Below are 14638 nucleotides of genomic sequence, written 5' to 3' on the forward strand. Positions count from 1 at the left end.
TGAATAAGCGCGATAGTTTGATGAAGAAAATATCCCATCGGAAGTCAAGTTCGGGGACCATGTTCAAGGGAATCTTTTTCTGCTTGGCCCCTTGATGGTCCAATATATCGAAATATCACAGATATTGAAAGATATCGAATATGTAGAAGGGCACCGATTATGTCGAAGGATATCAAATACATCAAAGGATATCGAATTAATATAAATGTATCGATTAAATATAAGGATATCGATTATATATATGGTTATCGAATATATATATATAAGGATATCGAATATTTATATATTAGGATATCGATTATACAAAAGGATATCGAATATATATAAGGATATCGATTATATATATATATAAGGATATCGATTATATAAACAAGGATATCGATTACAAATATAAGGATATCGATTAAATCGAAGGATATCGAATAAACCGGACATAGTAAAGAGTGGAGTAAAGACCTTGATAGACATGTACTAGTTTTGTAATAGAAATACCTGTAGTTGGAGCAACGGTTGCTTCTGTTGTTGGCGGCAGTGTTTCGATCTCTTCAGGCAAAACGAATGTTACTGAAAAAAGGGATCAAGTTGTTTAAACATGAATACATATCGTATGTAGGTGTAATTAACATCAGATGAGATAACAAAATTACGCATTAAATTTAGCTACCATATGAAGGATCAATGTTTACTGTAAAGCACTTTAGATAACATACGAAGGACCAAAGTTTACTGTAAAGCACTTTAGATCACATACGGAGGACCAAAGTTTACTGTAAAGCACTTTAGATAGCATACGAACGATCAAAGTTTACTGTAAAGCACTTTAGATAACATACGAAGGTCCAAAGTTTACTGTAAAGCACTTTAGATCACATACGGAGGACCAAAGCTTACTGTAAAGCACTTTAGATAGCATACGAACGATCAAAGTTTACTGTAAAGCACTTTAGATAACATACGAAGGATCAAAGTTTAGTGTAAAGCACTTTAGATAACATACGAAGGATCAAAGTTTACTGTAAAGCACTTTAGATAACTTACGAACGATCAAAGTTTACTGTAAATCACTTTAGATAACATACGAAGGATCAAAGTTTACTGTAAAGCACTGTAGATAACATACGAAGGATCAAAGTTTACTGTAAAGCACTTTAAATAACATACGAACGATCAAAGTTTACTGTAAAGCACTTTAGATAACATACGAAGGATCCAAGTTTAGTGTAAAGCACTTTAGATAACATACGAAGGATCCAAGTTTAGTGTAAAGCACTTTAGATAACATAAGAAGGATCAAAGTTTACTGTAAAGCACTTTATATAACATACGAAGGATCAAAGTTTACTGTAAAGCACTTTAGAAAACAAACGAACGATCAAAGTTTACTGTAAAGCACTTTAAATAACATACGAACGATCAAAGTTTACTCTCAAGCACTTTAGATAACATACGAACTATCAAAGTTTACTGTAAAACACTTTAGATAGCATACGAACGATCAAAGTTTACTGTAAAGCACTTTAGAAAACATACGAACGATCAAAGTTTACTGTAAAGCACTTTAGAAAGCATACGAACGATTAAAGTTTACTGTGCAGCACTTTAGAAAGCAAACGAACGATCAAAGTTTACTGTAAAGCACTTTAGATAACATATGAAGGATCAAAGTTTAGTGATATTGGTCAGGGAACTAGTGATGTTGGCTACGTATTATTTCTCGCGACATCTTTGATATTAAAATACTCTCTATCAGAAGAGCGACGTATTCACGGAGAATATAATTTCTTAATCAGACCAGGAAATTAACTCTCAGTCTTTAATCAACACTGTATAGTAAACACTTAAAAGTATTTCAAAAAGATTATTAAAATTCAAATTATTTCATATATGTGTCTATATCAAGACTATAAATTACTATTTTTTTAAAAAAATATTTACGGGACTTAAGTATGAATTAACAGCCAGTCAGGTAATATAACATATCCCTAACGTACTTTCATATATCTATTTTATCACACTTATATGCCAATGTCTTTCTAAATGATAGCTATTCTTCATTTTAATATTGCTGCATTTCAAAGTTAATGACAGCTAACAGTTAAGCAATTAGCGATTGTTTGTGAAAGGTAACAACTACAGACTTTGTAATCTAATGAGCAATACACGTTACAACAGCTATCCATTAATGAATCACATTGTTCGTTCTACCATTTGCGGAAACTCACGCGAAGGCAGCTTCTGTCGTAACTCCTGAACCATGCTGGGAAGATGGTCGACATTTCCGAGGACGTAGCTCATTTGTGGACTCGTAGATACCATATTCATCTCATCAGTGTTGCGCAGATCGATCCCGATACCAAATACCGTCACCCCTGCATCTTTGACGAGTGCGGCGGAGTATTCTAGTTCGGGGTAGTACTGCGGCTCAGAGTTGGCGTCGGTGATGATGACCAGGCCGTTGGGTACATTCTCCCTGTCACCTTTACTCACGTCGAACATCTCGTTTCGGACCAGATTTAAACCAGCGGCCAAATTTGTATCAGCAGATTTATAAACCGGCTTGATGTTTCGGATTGCCTCGAGGAGACCCGATTTATCGCCCCTGTAAGCATCTAGTTTAAACAGTACCGTACCTTCCTCTCGGTATATGGCCGCCCCGACTCTGACCGAGTCTAAATCAACATCTGCCCCGTCAATCAGTTTAGCCATAAAGGATGTGATTTTGACGAAGTTCTCGGGAGTGAGCTCGTTTGAAAAGTGGACCAGGAACACGAGGTCGATATCATCACTACCTGTGTTAATAAAATTTGGGAGAAACCAAACAAATTATTTTAAAATGTGGTAAAATATATAATGAATGTAAATAGGCATTAAACTTTCCAATCACCTATCGTTTGAAACACTTGTATTTTCATAACTTCTATTCAAAGTGAAACATTAAATATAACTGAGTGTAAAGACGTAAGGAAAGTATGTACATATATTATCAATTGTCTGGTTTTATTTGTGGGTGGTTAAATTAAAGGCGGAAACAGTGATAGATGTAATCAATATAATATATTACATGTTCCTTACAACAGATCTCCGAACGGAAATAAAAACAATATCAGAATTTGATTTATAATGGAATACATGTTGTTTCATATGACAGACGCCTACAAGATAAATAGATGTGAGCAATTCATGCCAAAAACCTGTTTAAAGTAAATGTGTAAGTATCGGGGAAAAATGATTAAAAACAACGCCATATGTTGCATTGTTAAAATATGATTCCTTGTACATCAACATTAACACCATAGGCAACAGTTCCCGGAAGTTTGTTCCAAGACATAAAATAGCGGTTCTTTGGTAATATATTTGCTAGATAATCACTATCAACACCCTCACCGAACGAGGAGGTAATAATAGTTGTAGTGCATCAAATGATCGACCCTATTATTTTAAGAATTACTTGAAAAATACAATCAATTTCGCCAATACGTACTTGTTTGCTTATTCAAAACTTATACTTTTTTTAAACCTAGAAATATGTATTATGAGATTGGTATGTTATCAACTAAACAAACAGTATCACAGAAGAGAAGGGGGACCAACCTAACAACAAAACAGTAACAAAGCACCAAATACATGTCACTGTAGATCACTGTCTACAAACAGTATCACAGTAGAGTAGGGGGACCACACTAACAACAAAACAGTAACAAAGCACCAAATACATGTCACTGTAGATCACTGTCTACAAACAGTATCACAGTAGAGTAGGGGGGACCACACTAACAACAAAACAGTAACAAAACACCAAATACATGTCACTGTAGATCACTGACTACAAACAGTATCACAGTAGAGAAGGGGGACCAAACTAACAACAAAACAGTAACAAAACACCAAATACATGTCACTGTAGATCACTGACTACAAACAGTATCACAGTAGAGAAGGGGGACCAAACTAACAACAAAACAGTAACAAAACACCAAATACATGTCACTGTAGATCACTGACTACAAACAGTATCACAGTAGAGAAGGGGGACCAAACTAACAACAAAACAGTAACAAAACACCAAATACATGTCACTGTAGATCACTGACTACAAACAGTATCACAGTAGAGAAGGGGGACCAAACTAACAACAAAACAGTAACAAAACACCAAATACATGTCACTGTAGATCACTGACTACAAACAGTATCACAGTAGAGAAGGGGGACCAAACTAACAACAAAACAGTAACAAAACACCAAATACATGTCACTGTAGATCACTGACTACAAACAGTATCACAGTAGAGAAGGGGGACCAAACTAACAACAAAACAGTAACAAAACACCAAATACATGTCACTGTAGATCACTGACTACAAACAGTATCACAGTAGAGAAGGGGGACCAAACTAACAACAAAACAGTAACAAAACACCAAATACATGTCACTGTAGATCACTGACTACAAACAGTATCACAGTAGAGAAGGGGGACCAAACTAACAACAAAACAGTAACAAAACACCAAATACATGTCACTGTAGATCACTGACTACAAACAGTATCACAGTAGAGAAGGGGGACCAAACTAACAACAAAACAGTAACAAAACACCAAATACATGTCACTGTAGATCACTGACTACAAACAGTATCACAGTAGAGAAGGGGGACCAAACTAACAACAAAACAGTAACAAAACACCAAATACATGTCACTGTAGATCACTGACTACAAACAGTATCACAGTAGAGAAGGGGGACCAAACTAACAACAAAACAGTAACAAAACACCAAATACATGTCACTGTAGATCACTGACTACAAACAGTATCACAGTAGAGAAGGGGGACCAAACTAACAACAAAACAGTAACAAAACACCAAATACATGTCACTGTAGATCACTGACTACAAACAGTATCACAGTAGAGAAGGGGGACCAAACTAACAACAAAACAGTAACAAAACACCAAATACATGTCACTGTAGATCACTGACTACAAACAGTATCACAGTAGAGAAGGGGGACCAAACTAACAACAAAACAGTAACAAAACACCAAATACATGTCACTGTAGATCACTGACTACAAACAGTATCACAGTAGAGAAGGGGGACCAAACTAACAACAAAACAGTAACAAAACACCAAATACATGTCACTGTAGATCACTGACTACAAACAGTATCACAGTAGAGAAGGGGGACCAAACTAACAACAAAACAGTAACAAAACACCAAATACATGTCACTGTAGATCACTGACTACAAACAGTATCACAGTAGAGAAGGGGGACCAAACTAACAACAAAACAGTAACAAAACACCAAATACATGTCACTGTAGATCACTGACTACAAACAGTATCACAGTAGAGAAGGGGGACCAAACTAACAACAAAACAGTAACAAAACACCAAATACATGTCACTGTAGATCACTGACTACAAACAGTATCACAGTAGAGAAGGGGACCAACCTAACAACAAAACAGTAACAAAACACCAAATATATGTCACTGTAGATCACTGTCTACAAACAGTGTCACAGTAGAGTAGGGGGACCAAACTAACAACAAAACAGTAACAAAGCCCCAAATACATGTCACTGTAGATCACTGACTACAAACAGTATCACAGTAGAGAAGGGGGACCAACCTAACAACAACACAGTAACAAAGCAACAAATACATGTCACTGTAGATCGCTGACTACAAACAGTATCACAGTAGAGAAGGGGGACCAAACTAACAACAAAACCGTAACAAAACACCAAATACATGTCACTGTAGATCACTGTCTACAAACAGTATCACATTAGAGTAGGGGGACCACACTAACAACAAAACAGTAACAAAGCAACAAATACATGTCACTGTAGATCAATGACTACAAACAGTATCACAGTAGAGAAGGGGACCAACCTAACAACAAAACAGAAACAAAACACGAAATACATGTCACTGTAGATCACTGACTACAAACAGTATCACAGAGAGTAGGGGGACCAAACTAACAACAAAACAGAAACAAAACACCAAATACATGTCACTGTAGATCACTGACTACAAACAGTATCACAGAGAGTAGGGGGACCGTAACAAAACACCAAACACATGTCACTGTAGATCACTGACTACAAACAGTCTCACAGTAGAGAAGGGGGACCAACCTAACAACAAAACAGTAACAAGACACCAAATACATGTCACTGTAGATCACTGTATACAAACAGTATCACAGTAGAGAAGGGGACCAACCTAACAACAAAACAGTAACAAAGCACCAAATACATGTCACTGTAGATCAGTGATTACAAACAGTATCACAGTAGAGTAGGGGGACCACACTAACAACAAAACAGTAACAAAGCACCAAATACATGTCACTGTAGATCACTGACTACAAACAGTATCAGAGTATAGTAGGGGGACCAAACTAACAACAAAACAGTAACAAAACACCAAATACATGTCACTGTAGATCACTGACTACAAACAGTATCACAGTAGAGAAGTGGGACCACACTTACAACAAAACAGTAACAAAACACCGAATACATGTCACTGTAGATCACTGACTAGTAACAAAGCACCAAATACATGTCACTGTAGATCAGTGACTACAAACAGTATCACAGTAGAGTAGGGGGACCACACTAACAACAAAACAGTAACAAAACACCAAATACATGTCACTATAGATCACTGACTACAAACAGTATCACAGTAGAGAAGGGGGACCACACTTACAACAAAACAGTAACAAAACACCGAATACATGTCACTGTAGATCACTGACTACAAACAGTATCACAGTAGAGAAGGGGACCAACCTAGCAACAAAACAGTAACAAAACACCAAATACATGTAACTGCAGATCACTGACTACAAACAGTATCACAGTAGAGAAGTGGGACCACACTTACAACAAAACAGTAACAAAACACCGAATACATGTCACTGTAGATCACTGACTAGTAACAAAGCACCAAATACATGTCACTGTAGATCACAGACTACAAACGGTATCACAGTAGAGAAGGGGAACCAACCTAACAACAAAACAGTAACAAAGCACCAAATACATGTCACTGTAGATCACAGACTACAAACAGTATCACAGTAGAGAAGGGCGACCACACTAACAACAAAACAGTAACAAACCACCAAATACATGTCACTGGAGATCACTGACTACAAACAGTATCACAGTAGAGTAGGGTGACCACACTAACAACAAAACAGTAACAAACCACCAAATACATGTCACTGGAGATCACTGACTACAAACAGTATCACAGTAGAGAAGGGGACCAACCTAGCAACAAAACAGTAACAAAACACCAAATACACGTCACTGTAGATCACTGACTACAAACAGTGTCACAGTAGAGAAGGGGGACCAACCTAACAACAAAACAGTAACAAAACACCGAATACATGTCACCGTAGATCACTGACTACAAACAGTATCACAGTAGAGTAGGGTGACCACACTAACAACAAAACAGTAACAAACCACCAAATACATGTCACTGTAGATCACTGAATACAAACAGTATCACAGTAGAGAAGGGGGACCACACTTACAACAAAACAGTAACAAAACACCGAATACATGTCACTGTAGATCACTGACTAGTAACAAAGCACCAAATACATGTCACTGTAGATCACTGAATACAAACAGTATCACAGTAGAGAAGGGGGACCACACTTACAACAAAACAGTAACAAAACACCAAATACATGTCACTGTAAATCACTGTCTACAAACAGTATCACAGTAGAGAAGGGGACCAACCTAGCAACAAAACAGTAACAAAACACCAAATACATGTAACTGCAGATCACTGACTACAAACAGTATCACAGTAGAGTAGGGGGACCAACCTAACAACAACACAGTAACAAAACACCAAATACATGTCACTGTAGATCACTGTCTATGTACAGTAGCACGTAACCAGGCTATTAATACTGGAATCTACCATATGATGTACTAAACTGAAATCATATAAACATGTGCTGGCAAATTTAACGTTTTACATATATGATAACTTAGTATAAATGTTTGGTTTTGATATATGTTTAACTAGTAGTGGTTAACAATTAGAAGTAGTGAAGGGTGTTGTTCAGTGAAAAGATTCCTTTGATAAAACATATATATTTCACAAACGTTAACAAGGTTGGAAATTGTCAGAAGGTACATTATACACTTGTCCTCTTTGTGAAATATGTATGTGCTTGGAATTCAGTGTGTAGACTATGCATGACCAGTGTATTGACTTAGGGGACAGTAACCAGTATCAACATGCCACACCAATATCACACAGGAATAACTTACTCTAGGTCTACCATGTGTATAGTGGACGCTAACGATACAAAAGAAGACTTGTACAAACTAACAACTTACAGTCATCAGACAATTGATGTGCGGTACAACCGAGACACTAGCTGTAAAGACGTGCTCTTGTACCGACACAAACTAACAACTAACAGTAATCAGACAATTGATGTGCGGTACAAACGAGACACTAGCTGTAAAGACGTGCTCTTGTACCGACACAAACTAACAACTTACAGTCATCAGACAATTGATGTGCGGTACAAACGAGACACTAGCTGTAAAGACGTGCTCTTGTACCGACACAAACTAACAACTTACAGTCATCAGACAATTGATGTGCGGTACAAACGAGACACTAGCTGTAAAGACGTGCTCTTATACCGACACAAACTAACAACTTACAGTCATCAGACAATTGATGTGCGGTACAAACGAGACACTAGCTGTAAAGACGTGCTCTTATACCGACACAAACTAACAACTTACAGTCATCAGACAATTGATGTGCGGTACAAACGAGACACTAGCTGTAAAGACGTGCTCTTATACCGACACAAACTAACAACTTACAGTCATCAGACAATTGATGTGCGGTACAAACGAGACACTAGCTGTAAAGACGTGCTCTTATACCGACACAAACTAACAACTTACAGTCATCAGACAATTGATGTGCGGTACAAACGAGACACTAGCTGTAAAGACGTGCTCTTATACCGACACAAACTAACAACTTACAGTCATCAGACAATTGATGTGCGGTACAAACGAGACACTAGCTGTAAAGACGTGCTCTTATACCGACACAAACTAACAACTTACAGTCATCAGACAATTGATGTGCGGTACAAACGAGACACTAGCTGTAAAGACGTGCTCTTATACCGACACAAACTAACAACTTACAGTCATCAGACAATTGATGTGCGGTACAAACGAGACACTAGCTGTAAAGACGTGCTCTTATACCGACACAAACTAACAACTTACAGTCATCAGACAATTGATGTGCGGTACAAACGAGACACTAGCTGTAAAGACGTGCTCTTATACCGACACAAACTAACAACTTACAGTCATCAGACAATTGATGTGCGGTACAAACGAGACACTAGCTGTAAAGACGTGCTCTTATACCGACACAAACTAACAACTTACAGTCATCAGACAATTGATGTGCGGTACAAACGAGACACTAGCTGTAAAGACGTGCTCTTATACCGACACAAACTAACAACTTACAGTCATCAGACAATTGATGTGCGGTACAAACGAGACACTAGCTGTAAAGACGTGCTCTTATACCGACACAAACTAACAACTTACAGTCATCAGACAATTGATGTGCGGTACAAACGAGACACTAGCTGTAAAGACGTGCTCTTATACCGACACAAACTAACAACTTACAGTCATCAGACAATTGATGTGCGGTACAAACGAGACACTAGCTGTAAAGACGTGCTCTTATACCGACACAAACTAACAACTTACAGTCATCAGACAATTGATGTGCGGTACAAACGAGACACTAGCTGTAAAGACGTGCTCTTATACCGACACAAACTAACAACTTACAGTCATCAGACAATTGATGTGCGGTACAAACGAGACACTAGCTGTAAAGACGTGCTCTTATACCGACACAAACTAACAACTTACAGTCATCAGACAATTGATGTGCGGTACAAACGAGACACTAGCTGTAAAGACGTGCTCTTATACCGACACAAACTAACAACTTACAGTCATCAGACAATTGATGTGCGGTACAAACGAGACACTAGCTGTAAAGACGTGCTCTTATACCGACACAAACTAACAACTTACAGTCATCAGACAATTGATGTGCGGTACAAACGAGACACTAGCTGTAAAGACGTGCTCTTATACCGACACAAACTAACAACTTACAGTCATCAGACAATTGATGTGCGGTACAAACGAGACACTAGCTGTAAAGACGTGCTCTTATACCGACACAAACTAACAACTTACAGTCATCAGACAATTGATGTGCGGTACAAACGAGACACTAGCTGTAAAGACGTGCTCTTATACCGACACAAACTAACAACTTACAGTCATCAGACAATTGATGTGCGGTACAAACGAGACACTAGCTGTAAAGACGTGCTCTTATACCGACACAAACTAACAACTTACAGTCATCAGACAATTGATGTGCGGTACAAACGAGACACTAGCTGTAAAGACGTTTATAGATACAACTAACAACTTACAGTCATCAGACAATTGATGTGCGGTACAAACGAGACACTAGCTGTAAAGACGTGTATAGATACAACTAACAACACCTTATAGAGACGTAGATGGAATTTACAGAATAAAACGTACAGAAAACAAACAGTACCTGATGAGAAACTTAATACTTAATAAATACAAACACACAACCGAGAACATCTATTCATAGAGACGTTCACGTTTTGATGAAGATAAATGTGTATGATTTGTATACATTTAGCAGATGGTGAAATTATCAGACGCTCACGCGGAAAGCAAAGAGACAAATTATTGCCACTATTAAAGAAAACAGCGTTTTGCTTGTTTGTTCGATATACAAAACTATTACAAATTGATGTAAACAAACAAAACAAACAAATAGTAAACATCCATATACCAACTATCAGTATATAAACAGTAATTAAATAACTAATTACAATAAAAGATAAGTAGATATAAATATCATAATTAATCATACAAGTGTACTAGCTAAAATATCTGTATACTGTTGTGTTGGAACGATGCAATTAATCACACAGCAACTACATATACTCCCTAGTAAGACCTGACAATGTTTGTTTGTGTTACGCTAAACACGTTTGTTTGATTTAAATATTTCAGATAATTGGTTTTAGTTAGATGTTATATAAAAGGACATAAGCTGTGATTATGATATCTGATTAAATAATAAAGCATAAAATATAATTCAATTTACGACTTATCGTTAATTAGAATTTACTAGGACTTTTATACACTGAGGATATTGATCAATGTAATCCAATGATAAATTAATAAAGATCACGTTTTTTTCTCTTTTGAATTAATAACAAATTTTAACTTTGTTGTCGAATAAGACTAAACGTCATTCTATGCCTATGGGAGCACATCGATATAAAAGCTGTACACATCAATACTGAAATAAGCAAAATAAAGATATATAGTAACACAGCACGCGACTTCGCATATTATTATAGTATGATCAAATTAGCAGCGTAAGATATCACGACATCGAAAAATATACAACTATGTTTCTATTGTATGTTTAATACACATCAATATTTTATGCATTAATGCATTGTTTTAACTTGGAGATATTTTAAAACCAAGTTAAGCTGTCCTTCGACAACCCTTCTACGGATTTGCGATGCTGTTTTCATATTTTGTCTTGTATTCTTTTCGTAAGTTGAATTGCGGACAGAACACGACAGTGCCGATTTCTGATCAAGTAAAGCGTCACACATGAACACATGAAATAGTAAATCTATCACTTTGCTAGAGCTAAATATGTTTGTTGTACGTTAGGTCACAAAGCTGGATACATTAAGCTCTTGCCAGATGTATACGTCAATGTTATAGCTGGCTATACAGATTGATTTTAGCTACACGTATGTGTTATTGTTAGTGATGGTTTAAACGTATCGAGGGAAGCATCTCTATACAGATTTAAGGCATTTTATAGGGTCGCATCAATTTTAGAAATGTGTTCACAACCTTTCGGCGATATGAACATGTAACGTTTCAAATTATGTTCATTAGTGCGCCTACAATGTCACTTCCCTAGTACACTTTTTGAGAATGTCACATTACTTAAATTTTACTAACACTACTTACTATATATATATAGATAGATAGATAGATAGATAGTAGATAGATAGCTAGATAGATAGATAGAAAGATAGATGTCTTGATTTCCTCCATTATCACGAAGATTATGAACATTTATACCCATATATTCAAACATTTACTTTAACAGTTACTTATTTTGTATCTTGTACATTCGTTATATAGACGAAGATTTATTTTGCCATTATACAGTAGACTGGCGACCAATCAGCTTTTGTGATAATCACGCAGTAATTAAGCTAAACATCTGGCCAGAGCAGTAATGATGACGCTGTGTTTAAGCATAAACTGCTCATATGCGTCGTCGTCGTCGTCAATTTCGATGCGACCCCGCTCGTCTAGTATTATCTTCGCTTTGTCATCCAGTTAAGAAAACATTAAACAGCTCGTGGTACCTAAAAATTTAACCACATTGCTAAATACACTGTAAAGTAATTGGTACTATTTTTAAGCTTAATAGTCTAGAATAAAAAGGTATTACTGTACACAAAAGATAGAAACTGAGTTCGCATGCCCTTGTCATCGATGGTTTAACTAGCGACCAATATCAATTTTCTGATCATGTTGATTGAGCACACGGGTATCTTCATAGATAATTCATCCTTTTTCATTAAACATATTGTATGAGTTATATTATGTGATTTACTTTCATAGCAATGTGACTTTATGGGAATTAAACGATAAGTATTTTACAAGTTCCGACAGGTTTTCGTAAATTGTCTAGTAACAGGTATTTTAAATATCATATTTAAAAATATGTTTAAATACTTCTAAAACTCGCAATATATGTATATTGTAATGAAATATCTACTTGATATATACTGACGCGAAAAATTCTACCGAATACCCAGATCAGCAACAATTGTAAGACGAGGAATTATTTCGATGGAAACAGTCAAGATATATGTATGGAGCTAAATACATAAATATATAAATATATGTGTATTCATAACATAAGACGCCAAACGAATACAAAAATGTGGAAAACATAGTAAAATGCAAAAATAGGCCGAGCTGTTTTAACACATTCTGAAAAGTGCATTTTAAACCTGATTGTTTCCATGTTGTTTCATGTAAAATGGAACTTTTTTAAGATACAAAATTCTTTTTTTTTTAATTAAAGTCAAACAATCATAATCTCATTAATTTACTTAATGAAATACGTATAGCGCATTAATTATAATTAATCGAAAACATACGATTAGCTAGTTCAACAACTCGGCCAACATTCACACACATAGGCACTGTGAGTACAATGCATGTGGTCCACAGTATACGTGGGAGTGCTATTATGCAATATACTGTGTAGAGAATAAAGATTATATAACTGTTAAAACAGTATGGGTTTAGCATGGTGTAACCAAGGACGTCACAATTTCTTTATAGTAAACATATTATTAATTTGATTTTTTTTTTAAACTGTAAACATTCTGAATTCAATGCTTGCGATATTTCTGTGCAATCAGTCCAAACGGCACGCAATATTGCCTTGTAAAAGCTGATTTTTTGTAAAACATACACGTTCAAATACATTTTTTTTCATTTTTTTTTCAATTCAATTCAAATCAAAAATGAAAACAAAAGAAAAACAAACAAAAATAAAAATGCATTTTCTATAAAAATAGCTGTAACGTCATTTTTCATTTTTTTCAATTCAATTCAAAATGTTTACAGTTTTTTTTGAAAATGCAATTTCTCTAAATTAGATCACATTATAGAATAACTGCATTAGTATTGGTCACACAGACTCGCGAAAGCACCAAAGATAATTTATCTAGAGCATAGATATTCCTCATTATGATTCCATATGTTCACATTATGCTTCCCATATTGAGTTAACATTTCAATTTGATAAATAATAATTAATATCTTATGTGCATAAACACGAGGTAGATATATATGTATAGATAAACATAATTGAAACATAGGACGCAGTGCGCATATTAGGTATCAGAGGACTCATGCAAATATGAATATTCATGAGTGTATAAAGCCTCGCTTTGAACCCGTCTCGTCGACTAACCTTCCACGGGTGTAAGGTAAGCTGCATCCGAACCTGTAAAAATAACCCCGTGACATGTCAAAGTTCACAGAGCATGCACATTCGAGGTATGCTAACAAAATCAAAACAAAGCCAGATATGACACTACTAATCGTTCTGTTAGGATGTGGACGACTAATTCCAAACGTTAAGAAGAGTTAGACGATTCAATAGACGTTTCTGTTTATATTTTTTCTACATTATCATTCACGTATGATGTTTTGCTTCGAGTTGTCATCATCCAAAGCAAAGGAGAAAGAATCAGTTAAAATGCAAACAATATTATTAGAAAAGAAAATCACAGAAAATTGTAGACTTAGTATTCTTAGGGTTTAATAAAACATTCAAAGAAAAAACAGTAGCAATAGACTGAACAGAGACATTGCTGACTGTTACA

General features: G+C 36.0%; 1 protein-coding gene across 10 annotated transcripts in view; it reads right to left on the minus strand.

Annotated features, from left to right (window-relative positions):
- Positions 1–14638, minus strand: part of LOC110464458 — a 255107-nt gene that overhangs the window by 227672 nt on the left and 12797 nt on the right. For all 10 annotated transcript variants that reach the window (XM_021519688.1, XM_021519687.1, XM_021519680.1 and 7 more), the window contains exons 5-7: positions 14224–14256; positions 2223–2789; positions 493–564 (exon numbers count right to left, since the gene is read on the minus strand). In XM_021519688.1, coding sequence (XP_021375363.1) covers positions 493–564; positions 2223–2789; positions 14224–14256 — 672 coding nt within the window. The remainder of the gene's footprint in view (positions 1–492; positions 565–2222; positions 2790–14223; positions 14257–14638) is intronic.

Source organism: Mizuhopecten yessoensis, unplaced genomic scaffold (assembly GCF_002113885.1).
Source record: "Mizuhopecten yessoensis strain PY_sf001 unplaced genomic scaffold, ASM211388v2 scaffold10989_2, whole genome shotgun sequence".
Taxonomy (NCBI): Eukaryota; Metazoa; Mollusca; class Bivalvia; order Pectinida; family Pectinidae; genus Mizuhopecten; species Mizuhopecten yessoensis.